Source organism: Falco cherrug, chromosome 5, assembly GCF_023634085.1.
Source record: "Falco cherrug isolate bFalChe1 chromosome 5, bFalChe1.pri, whole genome shotgun sequence".
NCBI classification, from domain to species: domain Eukaryota; kingdom Metazoa; phylum Chordata; class Aves; order Falconiformes; family Falconidae; genus Falco; species Falco cherrug.
In genome coordinates this window covers 47,713,143-47,727,414 of record NC_073701.1, presented here as the reverse complement: position 1 = coordinate 47,727,414, position 14,272 = coordinate 47,713,143, and the positions used below count along the sequence as shown (strand labels likewise).

At 46.4% G+C, this 14,272-nt stretch overlaps 2 protein-coding genes across 3 annotated transcripts in view; one reads left to right on the top strand and one right to left on the bottom strand.

Annotated features, from left to right (window-relative positions):
- Nucleotides 1-332: 332 nt before the first annotated feature.
- Nucleotides 333-6,361, top strand: ARL1 (ADP ribosylation factor like GTPase 1). Of its 2 annotated transcripts, none has more exons than XM_055710975.1 (6): nt 333-509; nt 2,384-2,521; nt 3,909-3,990; nt 4,865-4,976; nt 5,646-5,824; nt 6,025-6,361. In XM_055710975.1, exons 1-6 carry the CDS (start codon nt 506-508, stop codon nt 6,053-6,055), a joined length of 546 nt encoding a protein of 181 aa, XP_055566950.1. In that variant the 5' UTR covers nt 333-505; the 3' UTR covers nt 6,056-6,361. The 2 variants fall into 2 exon arrangements, with proteins under 2 accessions (XP_055566950.1, XP_027668182.1); XM_027812381.2 differs by lacking the exon at nt 333-509 and adding an exon at nt 884-1,033.
- Nucleotides 6,362-6,862: 501 nt separating this feature from the next.
- The window catches only part of UTP20 (UTP20 small subunit processome component), a 65,033-nt gene continuing 57,623 nt past the window's right edge, over nt 6,863-14,272 (bottom strand). Inside the window, exons 56-62 of the mRNA XM_055710974.1 lie at nt 13,035-13,167; nt 11,660-11,859; nt 11,228-11,299; nt 10,203-10,469; nt 9,501-9,627; nt 7,485-7,630; nt 6,863-7,171 (exon numbers count right to left, since the gene is read on the bottom strand). Of these exons, the coding sequence (XP_055566949.1) occupies nt 7,016-7,171; nt 7,485-7,630; nt 9,501-9,627; nt 10,203-10,469; nt 11,228-11,299; nt 11,660-11,859; nt 13,035-13,167 (1,101 nt within the window). The 3' untranslated portion in view covers nt 6,863-7,015. The remainder of the gene's footprint in view (nt 7,172-7,484; nt 7,631-9,500; nt 9,628-10,202; nt 10,470-11,227; nt 11,300-11,659; nt 11,860-13,034; nt 13,168-14,272) is intronic.

The following is a 14,272-nucleotide window of genomic DNA, read 5'->3' as shown; positions in this document are numbered from 1 at the left end:
ACTGACACACACACGCTCTCTCGCTCTCTTTATTTATTCGGTTTCGTTGTTTTCGGAGCAGGGCGGGAGGGGCGTGGCCCGGCGCCTGCCTCCAGCCGCGCGCGCCAGTCCCGGCGCGCGGGCGCGTGCGGGCGCGGCGGGCGGCAGGAAGCCCCGCCCGAGGCACGCGCGGACTCAGCGCCGCCCCCCGGACCCGCTCTTCCGCCGCCGCAGATTCGCCACCGCTCCCGCCGGGCCGCTGGGTCACACCTTTCGTGTCCCCTCCTTCCCCCCCCACCCCCGCCCGGTATGCCCGCGCCGGGGGCCCGCGCGCAGCCCTGCCCCTGCTCGCTGAGGGCGGGCGGGCGCCTCTCGGCTCCGTGTCGAAACGGCGAGGCCGCGGGGGGGCGGGGGCAGCGCCTCGTTTACTCGCCGCGGCGTTCGACGTGGAGCCTGCGGGCGGCGGTGGCAGGGCCGGCGGAGCGGAGCGGGACGGGGCACCCGCGGCGCGGCGTAGCGGCTCGGCATGGGTGAGGAGCGGGCGGCGGCGGCGCCGGCGGCCTCAGCGCGCGGCGCCGGGCCCGGGGCGCGGCGGGGAGAGGCGGGGCCGCGGCTGGCGCGAGGCGGCGGGCCCCGGCGCGCGGGCGCGGCGGCCCGTGGAGCGGCGCGAGGGTCCCCCGCCCCCGGCGGCCTGTGGAGACGGGGCCGGAGTGGCCCGCGGGGGAGGGCGGAGCGGGAGTGGGAGCGGCGCAGCCGACCGGGTGGGTGGCGAACGCGGCGGGGCGAGGGGAGGGGGCGCCTGCGGGCCGCGACCTCTGCCCGGCAGCGCCGGCGGGAGCGGTCGCTGCCCGCCGCCCCCTCCCGGGCTCGCAGCGCGGAGTGGGCCCGCTCCCTGGGGCGCTCGGGGCGGCGTTTCGGCCGCTCGGTGCTGCCGGGAGTTGCCGTCGGTCGGAGCGCAGCGCTTCCGTGCTCCGAAGGCGCGGCTGTGTTGGTTCAGCCCGTAACGGGTTGCTGGCAAGGAATTAATTGGAAAGGGAGCTGTGAAGAACAGCAAGTAAAGTAGGTGGAACGGCAGGAGGCCCCGGGTGTGGGGGCTGGGCGGTGGACAGGCACCGGTTCTGTTACAGGTGCATTGGGGCAGCGTTTTGGTGTGCGGGAAAAGCCGGTTGCAGCGTAAGGAGGGCGCGGGAGGTGTCTGGCGGCGAGCAGGTTACCAAGAGGAGAGTTGTTAGCGCCTAGGCCTCCGTGAGTCGCCCGGTAGCCTTTTACTTGGGCTGTATCTATTGAAACACCTTCCGCAGCTCGGTTCTGCGCGGGCACTGTGCCTGTCGCACGGGCAGCAGCGCCCCGAGCAGCACCACGCACACCCGCCCGCAGAGGGGCCCGCACACCTGCCCTTGGTCTCCGGGCCCGCACACCTGCCCTTGGTCTCCAGGCCCGCAGCCTGTTACCGGTGTGAACTCCTTCTTAGGTATAAGCATGCAGCTCGTTGCTCCCTACTTCCCCAGGAAAGGCAAACGCTGGGAATAATTTTTATCAAAACCTTCTTCTGTAAGACTTTGGTTGCAAATCTTCTTTCATTCGCCTCTTCTGCGATGTAGGTATCACATGTGATTTTAGCTTCTTTGGTGTTTCATTACCTTTTACAGGGTTTAGGTGGATTAAAAAAAATATTATTTAGTATTAGATATATTTATAAAAATAATTGGAAAAATGACATTTTACTGGCTTACAACATTAGTATTCTTTCTACACTTAAACATCTAATAAGTGGAAATCAGATACTAGTCTGGCCACAAGTAGTCTTCCATGCATTTAAAGAATAAATGAGATGTTTGAGCAAGCCAGTTTTGGGAAGAAAAAAAAAGGGGGGAAAGAGGCATTTAAAATCAGCTCCTCGATTTCTCTTTAGCATTCGTGTACTTAATCTAGTGCAGTTTCATAGTTTGTAATGGACTGTGATTTAACATGTACCTACTGATTCATACAAGAAAAGAAATGGATGTTCCTTTAGGGAAACGGTAAACATCAGAAGGAATTCTTTCTTGTGATTGTATAGTCTCTTGTATTGAAAATATAAGAGTTATATACAAACAGAAAGTAGTTGGCTCAAGTTCTGGCATATGAGAGAAAAGGGGGAAAAATTCCTAACCACACAGAGGAAGCTTGGGGCTGCTGCAACATGATTTTGCTGGGTTGAGCTACCATAAAATAGCAGCATAAACAGCAGGAAAATAAATGTAGTTCAGCACACAGGTATCTAGGTTACAACCTAGATTTCTGTGTTTTCACCGGAGAAAATATATTGTTGCCCAGTAAGAAATGTGATTGATCTGTCTGCCTTTCCGTATCTTCCATATTGTTAGCTGAAATCAAAACATCTTTTGTGTTCTGGTTTTTGTAGGGGGCTTTTTCTCCACCATCTTTTCCAGTTTGTTTGGAACTAGAGAGATGAGGATTCTCATCCTGGGACTGGATGGAGCAGGAAAAACAACAATTCTCTACAGGTTACAAGTTGGAGAAGTTGTTACCACCATTCCGAGTAAGTGATCAGTCCCTTAGTGAAAATAGCCAGTTTGCCTGTAGCTTTAATCTGCTAATATAAGCTGTCAGCTGAACTCGCTATATGCTTCCTCCTTCGTAAACAAAAGGACCTTACTTTGTAGGAGCCTTGCACTGTTGTATTTAAGAACTTTCTTGCATAGAAGTATTACAGCATGCTATAGAAGTACTGCCTAAAGGAGTATTTTACGTTGCCCTGCTGAATGCAAAAAGTATTTGACCTTAAGATTTCTACCATGATTTGGCAGGCTTTTCTTGATAGGTAAATGTTCAGTAGATGGTCACTGTTGACTGTGTAAGCTGTTTGTCTCTAAATATAGCTGTAATGCAAATTTTAGAGATCATTATTATGGTACATTGGGATGGTGTCAGTAAGTCGTACCTATTTTTCTTTTTTTTGACAAGGGTCTTCAGTTTGTTATATAAACTTTTAACACAGAGAAGAAGAAGAAATCAGATTGTTTAACTTTATGTAGAAGGTATAACAAAACTTGGTGTGAGATCTCATGGAAGGAGATGATGCTTACTTAAAAAAACATACCTGATTTCACCGGTTGTCTTGGCATTCATGCAGCCGTGCTCACTTACTACAAACACCGAAGTGTGTGTGCGCTGAAGTGGTCTGGCCACGATCACTCTGTGTAACGTCAAGAACAAGGGATGCTTGGCTTTTTGAGTCCCTGTCATGTCTCTTGGGTTCCTCCTGAATGGCCCTGATGAATTGACTTTGGTCAGGTCTTTTTTTGCCCTTTAGAAGCCAGCAGTTTACTATGCCATAATCCTTTTGCCCTAGGGTTTTGCTTATTTCAGCTGCCATAAATTTTAGGCAGTCTGTGTCCATCACTCACTTCCCTGTGTTGTGTTTCTCTGGGCTGGCAGGAAAAGGAATGACATGCAGTATGTTGTAACCTTATTGCCATTTTCCAGATATCACAGTGTCAGGTAAGTCTGCTGCTGAGAAGCTGGTTCTGCTGTGGTCTTACGAGAACACAGTTCTGGTGCTGACACAAAGGACACATTCCTTGGTATTTTATTGCTGTCAGTTGTGTGCTTGGTTATCAAAAGAGGCCATTCTTTTAGCGCTTGCTCTGTTGTGGCGATTTCAGGCACCCTTCCATCCATTTTTAACAACTTTGGCTTTTGTTACAAATCTCTACAATGTGTTTACAATTTGCTTTTGTTATTCAAAGAAAAAAATTATGTTATTTTGAGCCATAAATGTTGGGATGACTTTGCAAAGGGCATGAACTTCATAATGTAACTACTGATAATTTTCAGGCCTGAAAATTTTAAACGGAAGTGCTGTAATGTTATTCAGAAAAATAAACAATTCCACTGTTGGTGATTTTTCTTTAACTTTGTTTCAGCCATTGGCTTCAATGTGGAGACAGTGACGTACAAGAATCTGAAATTTCAAGTTTGGGACTTGGGAGGACAGACAAGCATAAGGTAGTAGATCTCTTAAAATCAAAAGATATAATTAAATTTCTCTAAAAGTACTGCGTTCTTGGAGTTCTTCTAGCTGGCACTTCTGAAAATGGATTAAGTTTTAACACCAGCCCATTGGCAGGAGAGCACTTTCATCTGTTGCACTTCGTTCTGTTCAGAATTCAGTTAGTAAAACCTGTTTTGGACTACAGATTGGAAAGAAAGAAGTGAACGTTTTCATTTGTACACGGTTTTACTTTGAAAAACAAATCTACTTAGTAGTAGGTAATTGTGTAGCATTCTGAGAAAGAGGGAAGTGAGTGATGTAAACCCCAAAATACATTTAAATATTCTTAAGAATGCAAAGCTAGGAAGTAGCATTTAGTTGCAGATGATAATTTTTCAGCAAGCGTTACAAGTTTTGCAGTCAGTCATTATATGCGTAATTGTAGTGATCTCTTCAGTACCCCCGTATGATCTTTTTCTGATTCCTTTTTGAATGCTTGGTAGTAAAGTCCAGTGTAGTTAGTAAGGTGCAGGTTCCTTCCCTTTTTAGTTTCAGTTAGGTAATTCTGAAAATGGTGGTTTCAGCCTTGTTCGTTACTTGCCTGTATAAATTAGTCTTTTAAGATTTCTCATTTTATCCTCCTTCTTTGGTGACTGTAATGCCATAATGATTACCTATGGCAGAAACTTGTGTGTTTAAACTTCCTTTCTGCCCTGTGCCACAGTTAAGGACCTGATGTCCTGCAGGCTGATTCCCAAATAAGTCTGTCCCCAGCACTTGTGTCCTTCCCCTGTTTTAAGGCTGCTACGCTCCCCACCCCCACATCTGGCTGAAAAGGACTGCTTAAAAGTGCAAATTGCATGACTGGAACTTACCTTTCTTCTACAGGCCATACTGGCGGTGTTACTATTCAAATACAGATGCAGTCATTTATGTAGTGGACAGCTGTGATCGGGACAGAATTGGCACTTCAAAATCAGAGCTTGTTGCTATGTTGGAGGTAAGAAAACGGTGACAATTGTATCAAAAGCTGAGAAATCAAAGCCTTTTTGGAGTGAATATGAAATTTGATTTAGTGAACCAAATGAAGCTCAGCTTTACTTGTGAAACTTCAGCATGGGCCCGTGCAGCCCTTCTGACTGAAAAGCACAAAGTACGCTGCAGATATTTCATAGTTTCATGCAGCACTGTCTGGGCAGTAAGTTACAGGTAGCCTTTTGGTCATATGGAAATGTATCTGTCTGCAAGGCAGCTGCTCAGTACTTCAGTGGTGGCAAAATCAGGCCCTGAAGCATTAACAGTAATTAGTATGATCTCAGTTTCAAAACATAGTAGGATATGTAGAACAAGGTAAGATGATGAGCAAAACTTTGTATTTCCTCCCACATTCCTGCAAGCTTTTTGATAACACCTTATTAAATCCAACCACCAGCTTGTTTCGTAATGTAACAGACATAACCACCATGTTTTGAATTGCACCTAAGTGGTATCATGCTGGAGTTGAAAGTACGTACCATTTTTTCACTGAAGAATTTCCGAAAGAACAAAACTGGCAAACTGAAAATTATTTGAGAACTGCTGGAACTACTTTTCATTCTATGGGTTTTCTCTGCTTAAATAAATTCAGTAAAAGTCTCTGCAACATCTTGCATGATTTCCCTATTTTTAGGAAGAAGAGCTGAAGAAAGCCATTTTGGTGGTGTTTGCAAATAAGCAGGACATGGAACAGGCCATGACTCCCACAGAAATGGCAAATGCACTTGGCTTACCAGCTTTGAAGGACCGAAAATGGCAGATATTCAAAACTTCTGCAACTAAAGGCACAGGGCTTGATGAAGCAATGGAGTGGTGAGTGAACAGTCTAATTTATACTAGCTTCATTAGAAAAATGTCTTTTACTCTTGGGTTTGTTTTATTTTTTAAGACTGGATCTGTGCAAGACTGACAAGACAAGAGTCTACGTTAGAAGAAAGAGTAGCTTTTTCTTGGAAATATTTCAACATAATTGAAATGACTTTTTAGTAAACTGATTTAACCTTTTTTCCTAGGTTGGTGGAGGCCTTGAAGAGCAGGCAGTGATACAAAGCTGACCATTGCAAAGAAGTTTCAGCTATATTCACGTACTTCTTTTGGCGGTAAAGTATTTTCAGGCCACAAATACTTGTAAATAGGACAGACTCCTGTAATGTGGATGCCTCTCTTGAACTGTAAAACTGAACCAAGCGAATGCCTATGTACATCATGATATTCCATTTCTTTATTTCTGTGGAAGTCTTACTGCCTGGCAGAGTTTGTTTTGTCTTCCCCTGCCCTCGGTTTTAAGTGTGAGTGGTTACTGTATTGGTGTAATTAAAACACTAATAAAATCCAGAACTGTCAGCTGTACTCATAAGTGTGATGCTTGTTTCTGTAAGCAAGTTCAACTGCTGCCAGTTCTAACAGCCACAAAACTGAGCATTTAAAGAGGTTTTCTTAAGCTGAGGTTGTTATGCTTCAGCTCCTTCAGTGTAGATGTGCTTTTACAATGCAGTACAACAATAGAGATAACAAGCGGAGCTCTAGCTGTTAGCAGAGCATTGGTTTTCTGAAAGGAAAAAAAGTCTTCAATACAATACTTTAATTTGAATGTAACTTCCACCTTCATGAGCTGTTACTCCTCTTCTTTCAGCTTAGCCAGAACTGCCAGTAAGTTATTCAGTACAGCTGCAGAAACTGAAACAGATCAAAGCTGGGAGGCAGACTGTTTTGTCTTCAGGAGCTAGGATGTTCACAGGCACAAATGCAGTCATCACATAACCCATCTTTTAAAAATGAACTAAAATTTAATATAAAGGATCATGGTGGTTGTCTATTCAACTCTACGCGCTCTGGTAAATAATATACAGGTTTGAAAAAACTGAAGAGCTTTTATTTATTTAAGGTCCCAGATGAAAACCAGGACATGGAAAAAATACTAATAAATACAATTATGTAATTTTTTTTAAAAAAATGTAAATTTTAGCTTTTTATAAACTAATCCTCCCAAGAGGAAAAACCTCTTCATTCCACTATTGCTAAATCTTTCAGTGCATGACTTCGAGGTCTCTTGGCCTTATAGGTAGGGCGCAGGAATTCCATTTTTCTCTTCCTGGTTTCCGCTTTATTCCTGTGTCTCTTCAGCTTCCTCCTTGCAGCGATATCAGGGTTTGCAACAGTCTGGTGAAAAACAAGATGTTTGTTAGTTGTAACTAAACAAATTGTTCCTGTAAACATCAGCTACTTCCTTAGAAACTGGTGGCTGGTGAGTCAACACACATGCTTTCTTAGGCTCCTCAAAACTGAGGCTGCTCTGCCCAGGTTTACCGGTGCTCTTCAGGCTGATCTTGAACAGTTTCTTGGGAAGTTTTAGAAATGAAACACTGAAACTGCCTCAATTCAGGATGAAGTTCTTTCTCCAACTCACCTTCCTGGTCAGCTCTCAAGCCTTTAGAAAAACCCCTTTTTTCCAGAAGAGAAGGCAGAAGCTTACCTGCAAGGCCCTCTGCTTTTTCCTCATCGCTCTTTTCTGATTGGCCTGTTTCTGCACAGAAGAAAAGGCAAGCGAAAAATCCTCCAGTCCAACTAACTTCTTGAGCAGTTCTATGATTTCTTGGGCAAGGTTCTTCAGTGTTGGATCTAATAAAACAGAATTAATTTGCTTTGTCTTTTCAGCATATGGAATGATAGCTAACGGCCCAGTAAGGATTCCTCTGCCTTTACTAAAGGACAACTGTACTGATTCATCTTGCCCAATATCTGTAAAGGCCACAGCAGAGGTGCTTGTGGAAGCTGCTGGTTCTTCACCAGCTTTCCCAGAGGACAAGTGGTGTTTCACACAGGCAAACAAAAAACAGTGCTTCTGAGAAGGATTTATTTTTTTTCAGAGGGATAAGGCTATTCCAGGTGTTATTAAAAGTGGCTTGCTGTACATAGATAGCCACCTGGGCCCTTTTGGAATAGGCTTTGTTAGAAACAGATGATTCCAGCCTTGTCGGTCAACATCTTTGTCTAGTACACACAGTAAGGGCTATCTTAATGGTTTCAATCGCTAGGGGGGGAAAAAAAGATACTGGGGGGAAGGCTATAAAGAGGTGCTAAGGGAAAACTCTGGGGAAATGTCTTCCAACAGATCCTACTTCCAAGCGCTTGTACAGCCACCAGAGAACCTTATGCAAGCTGCTTGCCTCCATATCCTTCAGTTACAAGTTCCCAAGGTCTACATCCCCTATCATACGAAAAAAAATCTCTGCAATTTTTCTGAAAAAATCATTTGAAGGCTCATGGTTCTTGTGCTGGCAGAGAAAGCAGAAAGTTGATCTCTATCCACTCCCAATACTGCCACTCTTTACTGTATCTTTTCCAAGTCTCTTGAATTGCTTAGCTAAAAAATAAATGGTAGCTAAGGCAGCTGTTCCTTACCTAGAACACTGCTACTATCCTCCAAGGTTTTTCACTTTTTTTTTCAGTTCTTTTCTATCCTTTCTGAGATGTGAGGATGCAGTGTGCTGCACACTGAATTTTCATGGCATATATAAACCACAGATTTAGAATAATACTGTGGTTTGCTTTCTGTTCTTCTCCCGACACTGGATTCTGCTTGACTTGGTTCATGAAAACCTGTTAACTAAACACCACTGTCTTCCTCTTAAGCCAAGACACTTGTGTTAAATGGGAAGTTGGTTTGTCTTTCACCCACCAGGTATGGTTTCTTTAAATCTTTTAAACAAACATGGATCTCCAGGGAGAAACAACGCTTCCTTCTCAGGTAGTATCTAGCAGGACAGAGTGACCTGGACTCATTCAGGAGGAAGGGAGAAGTTCTGTACACAGTTCACAGGTATACACCTGCCTGCACACACCGCGTGCTGTATGCCCATAGCACACAGCTCCCTTTCCCCTACTTGCAAAGGTTACTCTTTCAGCCACTGCGCACACAGGCCGCACACTGAAGGTCATTTTCTCCATTTCAGAAGGGTGAGTTTGGGGAAAATGTCAAGCAACCACCAGCAAACCGGCAATTCCAACTTGTACAGTCCCTTGCCCCACAGTAATAACAAGCTGCCATAAAACACACCCTATTTTACATTGGAACCGAAACACTTTTAACCATAAGGCACGGATCTTCGTGCCCCTAAGCCTTAGAGCAGATTTAACATGGCAATTCAAAAACAATGACACTTAGCAGCAGTCTCGTTCTGCCTGCCTTAAGACCCACGCTCTGTTCCTCTCTGAAACGGGTCTTGCCACCATGAGTCTGCCCTTGAGTGCTACACTCATTCCACTACATCACATGGTGAAGCTTTACCCGCTTGCATGCAGGAGCCTGCCTGACTTGATGCCAGTCTTGTCAACACTTAATTTTCCAGCTGTCGTATACTCCCTTTCCTGTTATTTCAGTTAGACTGCAAGTAGGTGAAACTCGCCGATTATGGTGTCTATGCCTCAACAGACAAAAGGAATGACAAAGCTCCGATATACTTTCCTCTTTGCGAGGGAAATCACTTACCTTGCTCCGCATAGGTGCTGTTCAGCTCCCTGTACAGAGGGGTGAGGATTGTTGGGAGGTAGGGCTTGATCCTGTCTTTCCCCAGATCCACTGCGATTGCTCCCAGGAACTTAAAGATGCAGCTTCTCTGAAAGTGAGCACATGGGACATGAGGTAAGGAATGCTGGAAGAACACTGCCTAACTGAACTGCTACAGGAGCGCTGTGCATCACTCACTGTTCAACACACAAGGTGGCGTTTCGGACACCTGGAGTCAGACAAGTGCTGCTATTACAAGGTCTTAGGGCAGGCAGCCTCTAACTGACCCACAGGAAGCACAGTGCTTTTCCTGACACTCTCCCACCCCCACCCCCCCCTTCTCCTAGCAAGTAACCTCACATCACCATTCTCCTGCCTGCATGAACCTAGCACTCCTGGGCTTTCAAAGGCAGTGCTCTGCCCCCTTCAACTCGGTGCCTTTGGGTTTACTCACTTTTCCACCACCCCACAAGAAGGCTAGAAGCATCAGCAAGGAGAAACAGACTAACACAAGCCTCTCCTGAGAATCCTGAACTGAGACGCATGTTGTTTCTTTGGCACCTACTAATCCTCGCTTTAACACCAGCTCTCAGCACTCTCTGCAGCTGGAAGCAAAAGGCCACAGCAGCACGCCTGTGGAAGTGCCTACTGCATCAAAAGCGGTTTGTCTAACACTGTTCTTACTTTTAAAGGGACCTTAGGAGAATACGCTGCTTCTCGCTTTGCCATGAGAGAGAGCTTCTTCATTAACCACAGCAATGTGGCTGGCCGGCCTTCCGTCTCCTCTCTTTTTCCCTCTCCTTGAGCAGAAGTGTCTTTCTCTTCCTCATCTTCTGAGGCCTCCCGCTCTTCCACCTCACAGCCAAGCTCTGCTTCAGCCTCTTTACCTTCTTCTGAGGCAGGGGCTAGCAAGTAAACAACTTTGGCCACAAAAAGCAAATTCTTTATAACCTGAAATGTGAAAACAGAGTGGTTGGTCACTGTGGGTATCCTCATTTGTCTGCACCAGGGCATGTAAGAGCCAAGGCTAGATCTCAAAAATGAACCTGCCAACCCAGGAAGCTGTAACGGCCTCACCCACTGCCATGTGAGCCATGTGACAGAGCATGTTGCTCTTAACAGGAAGGCCCACCTCAATATCCTGCAGTTTGGGAGCCTTTCCCCATAAGCTACTGTGCCTTTGGGGCTCCAGCACTTCCCCAGGCAGGGCTGCTCCTTTTGTCTTCACCTCTGGCACCCCCTGGCTCTCCACAAGGAAACCTCGGAGCAGGTTCACAGTAGAATCAGACCTTCAAGCAACAGCATAAAGCTGGACTAAGCAAGCAGTCAGGGTTCCAGTGCAGCTACAGGGAACCAGTGATCTGGATCCCTGCTCCAGGATGTGGTTACCCAACCTGCTCCAGCCTGGGCTGCAGAGCCAGACTCTCCCTGACAGGAGGGACCCCAGTTCTGCCCTGCATGGTGCTTCCCCTTTCTGTCCCTGCTACCCCTCATCAATTCCAGCAGGCTGACACCACAAGGGGGACTTTTCCGGGCCCCTCCGAGACATGCATCTGAGCAGATGCCCTCAGCACAGAGCAGCTGGCCCCGCACGGTGGATTTGCCCTGAACCACCACCCGGCAGCAGTGCTGCTGTTCCAGCTAGGACGTAACACTCCCTCATGGGCCTCTGTGCCCTCCTGCAGTGCCAGACCTGCTCCTGCTCTTACCTGCTCTCCCAGAGACAGGTCCAGGAACTTGGACTGCAGCTGATGGCAGAATGCAAATGCAAGTTCCTTCATCTGGCAAGAGGAAAAAGAAGGAAATTACTCCATGAAAGGGAGCCAGCAGCAGAAATTCAAAGCAATGTTTTGCATTCCTCAAAGGCCAGTTCCCAGCAGAGGCCAAGGATTCAGCTCAACACAAATTCTGCCTGCATCTTGCAGCCTAGAAGGGGAATCTTTGTGCTGCTGAGAATAAGACCCCAGAGAAGCCCCCTCCCAGCATTAGAGACACCTCCTCATATGCTTTAAGCGATGAGGATTAGGCAGCCGACAAGCAACTAAAGAGAAATGTGCATACCAAACTGCAACACTACTTTTATGTCTCAGCCAGGGAATGGGTATGGACAGCGGGGCAGGAGTAGTAACAGACATCGTTACCTTTTTGTCCAGTTCAGCAGTCAAGAAGACTGTGGATGCAGATAGCTCTGCTGACATCTTTTTCCTCTTGCCTGCCTTTCTTTCCCTCCACTTGTTGACAAGATCTTCTGGCTTGTAAGATGCAAACAACAAGCCAAAGATCTCAGTAGCTGTCAGCCAGACCCAGCTGTGAGGATACCACAGGTGAGACTGGACATGACCTGGGGGAAAGAAAACCTCTTTCAGCATAGGAACTGACCCAGTGAGAGCAGAAAAAGAACCGGGTCCCTCCAGAATTACTACAGCACATGCTACGATAAAAACACGAAGAAAATGAACAGTGCTTATGTGCTCAGAACATAATCAGACTTCCTAGCAACTCTATCCAGCCAAACCAGAGCGTGACAAAAAGCTACAGGTCACCCTAATGTCCCCCCAGTGACCAGGCACTCTTGAATGCACCCACAGCACTTACAAACATCCGAAGATGGGGCCTTTGCTAGAAAGTGTTGGCAACTGGGCAGAAAAAGTGGGCACGGCACAAAAAGACACTTGCTCTGATCCTGGCTGACAAGTCATGTTTCTGCAGCAACTATGGTCTCCTCAGGGACTCGGTGCCACAGCTTATCTGCCCATGATGTCTGGGGACTGGCTGCTGTGAGACTCTGGTGAGCTGGCCCTGCTGCAGATGGTCACATTGAACCACCGGACAGAGGCTGAGGATGCTTCAGAGAAGAGATGGAATTGCCCTCTTGTCCCGCCTCTGTCCAAGCTGCACATCACCAAGCAATGCTGGATATACTGAGATAAGGTTATCTCCTGTCTCACTAAAGGCACCTGGCAGGCTGAACTCTATAAAGACTAACCTTCTGATAGCAGCAAACGAAGCAATTAAAACCAAGGCAATAAAATGCCAATAAGCCAGCCTGATATTGTGCAATCTCACTCAGAGAAATTGCTTGAATCAAATAACCTCCGGGCTTTAACAGCCTGGCAGACACACAGTATTAACAGCAGTATTACCATGTGTCATCACTTGCTGGCTGGTACGCATGGTCTCATAAAGAAAACCTCCTTCCCAAGAGAACTAACATTTTCATCCAAGAGGATGTAATTATGGGCAAACAAGCAATAGTTTGCAACTGTTTGCTCTTGGGATAATAGAAAATACTTCCCAGAAACTGAGACAAAACAAGAGAGCATCTTGTTTTCATCAACCAGGTAACCTTTTCCATTAATGTCATCTTTCACTGCCCAGTAACTGCCACGTACTATCATTCTGCAGCATGCAAACCTTGTACAACAAAGTTCAGTTGTTTATATTAGGATGTGAAAAACCACATGGCACACAAAGAATCTTCCTTGTAACACAGCTGTCCTAATTCTCGATGCTTACCCCAGATACTGCTCACAGCGTCGCGGTTCTTGGTTAACTGAATCAAGTTGCACTCTGTGATGAGCTTTGTTACCAGCACAAGAAAGCTGAACAGCAGCCTATCTGCAGCCTTCTCTTCCTCCTCTTCCGTTATCTAATAAAACCAGCAAGTCAACAAAGATGCTTATGAAAGCCTGAAGACAGTGCTTATTTGCCCTACTAGATGAATTTCAGATCAGCCCTGCAAAGAAACAGAAGACTGACGTGTACCCAATTCCCAAAATAAGGAGAAGAGGAGCAGCTTCACTAAGGCATTTCCTCTGGAGACTGAACCTCTGCAGCAGACTGTCCCTAGAATCACTCTTCTTGTTTTTTATGCGAACATTACTGTAACAAACTGTTAGGTTTCTAAATGCAAGCAACTACTCACAGTGATACCATTTATGTCTGTACACGTATTTGTACACATTTGCTTCTCGTTATTAGAGCCAAGCTGAGCAGAGATTTGCCTGTGTCACCTTGGAAGCCCCACGCTGTTATGACAACACTGTTTCAGTGAATCGCCTTCAGGTCCTCACCCTGCCTGCAATCACCAGCTGGCTTGATATAACTACGCAGTGCTTTACCTACATGTCACAGCACAGGGGGAGATTACACTGAATTTCTCCTCACTGCAGGTGTTTTATTTTCATGTCTTGCCAATTTACATACTCTGAGGTTCTTCTCTCTTGTTCAGCATGTTGCCCTTGCACATCAGTAATGTATGTGGCCACCCCCCAGGGGCACTGACTGGGATCCCTTTGGGATTATCACATGGCAAGCAGAATCTGAGGCAGCCTTGTTATTCTGCGTTAATGATGTGCACTAAAAAGATTTTTTTCTTAAAGCAAAACCATACTAGGAAGTACAGGAAGGGAACTCCTTTGAAAGCTAAAGCTGTAGATAACACTGAACAAAGCAGACAGTCACAAGCGGTGCACTCTTGACCTTCCACGCCTACAGAAATTTCTGCAGCCAGCAGACACATTTTCCAGTTGAGTGGATATTGTCTGTGATTGTCAGGTTTTTTCCAACTAAACAGATGCTAACCCATCCCAGTGCTACCTGTGCACCCTGCCATTCTTTCTGATGGTGGTTTTTATAACCCCACTTTAAACAGAAACCAGAAGTTCCTTCTCTCCGGCCGCACCACAGGAAAGACCCGAAGCAGGGAAAGCTACCTCAGCGTACATACTGCTACATGCTGTCAACCCCCCCAA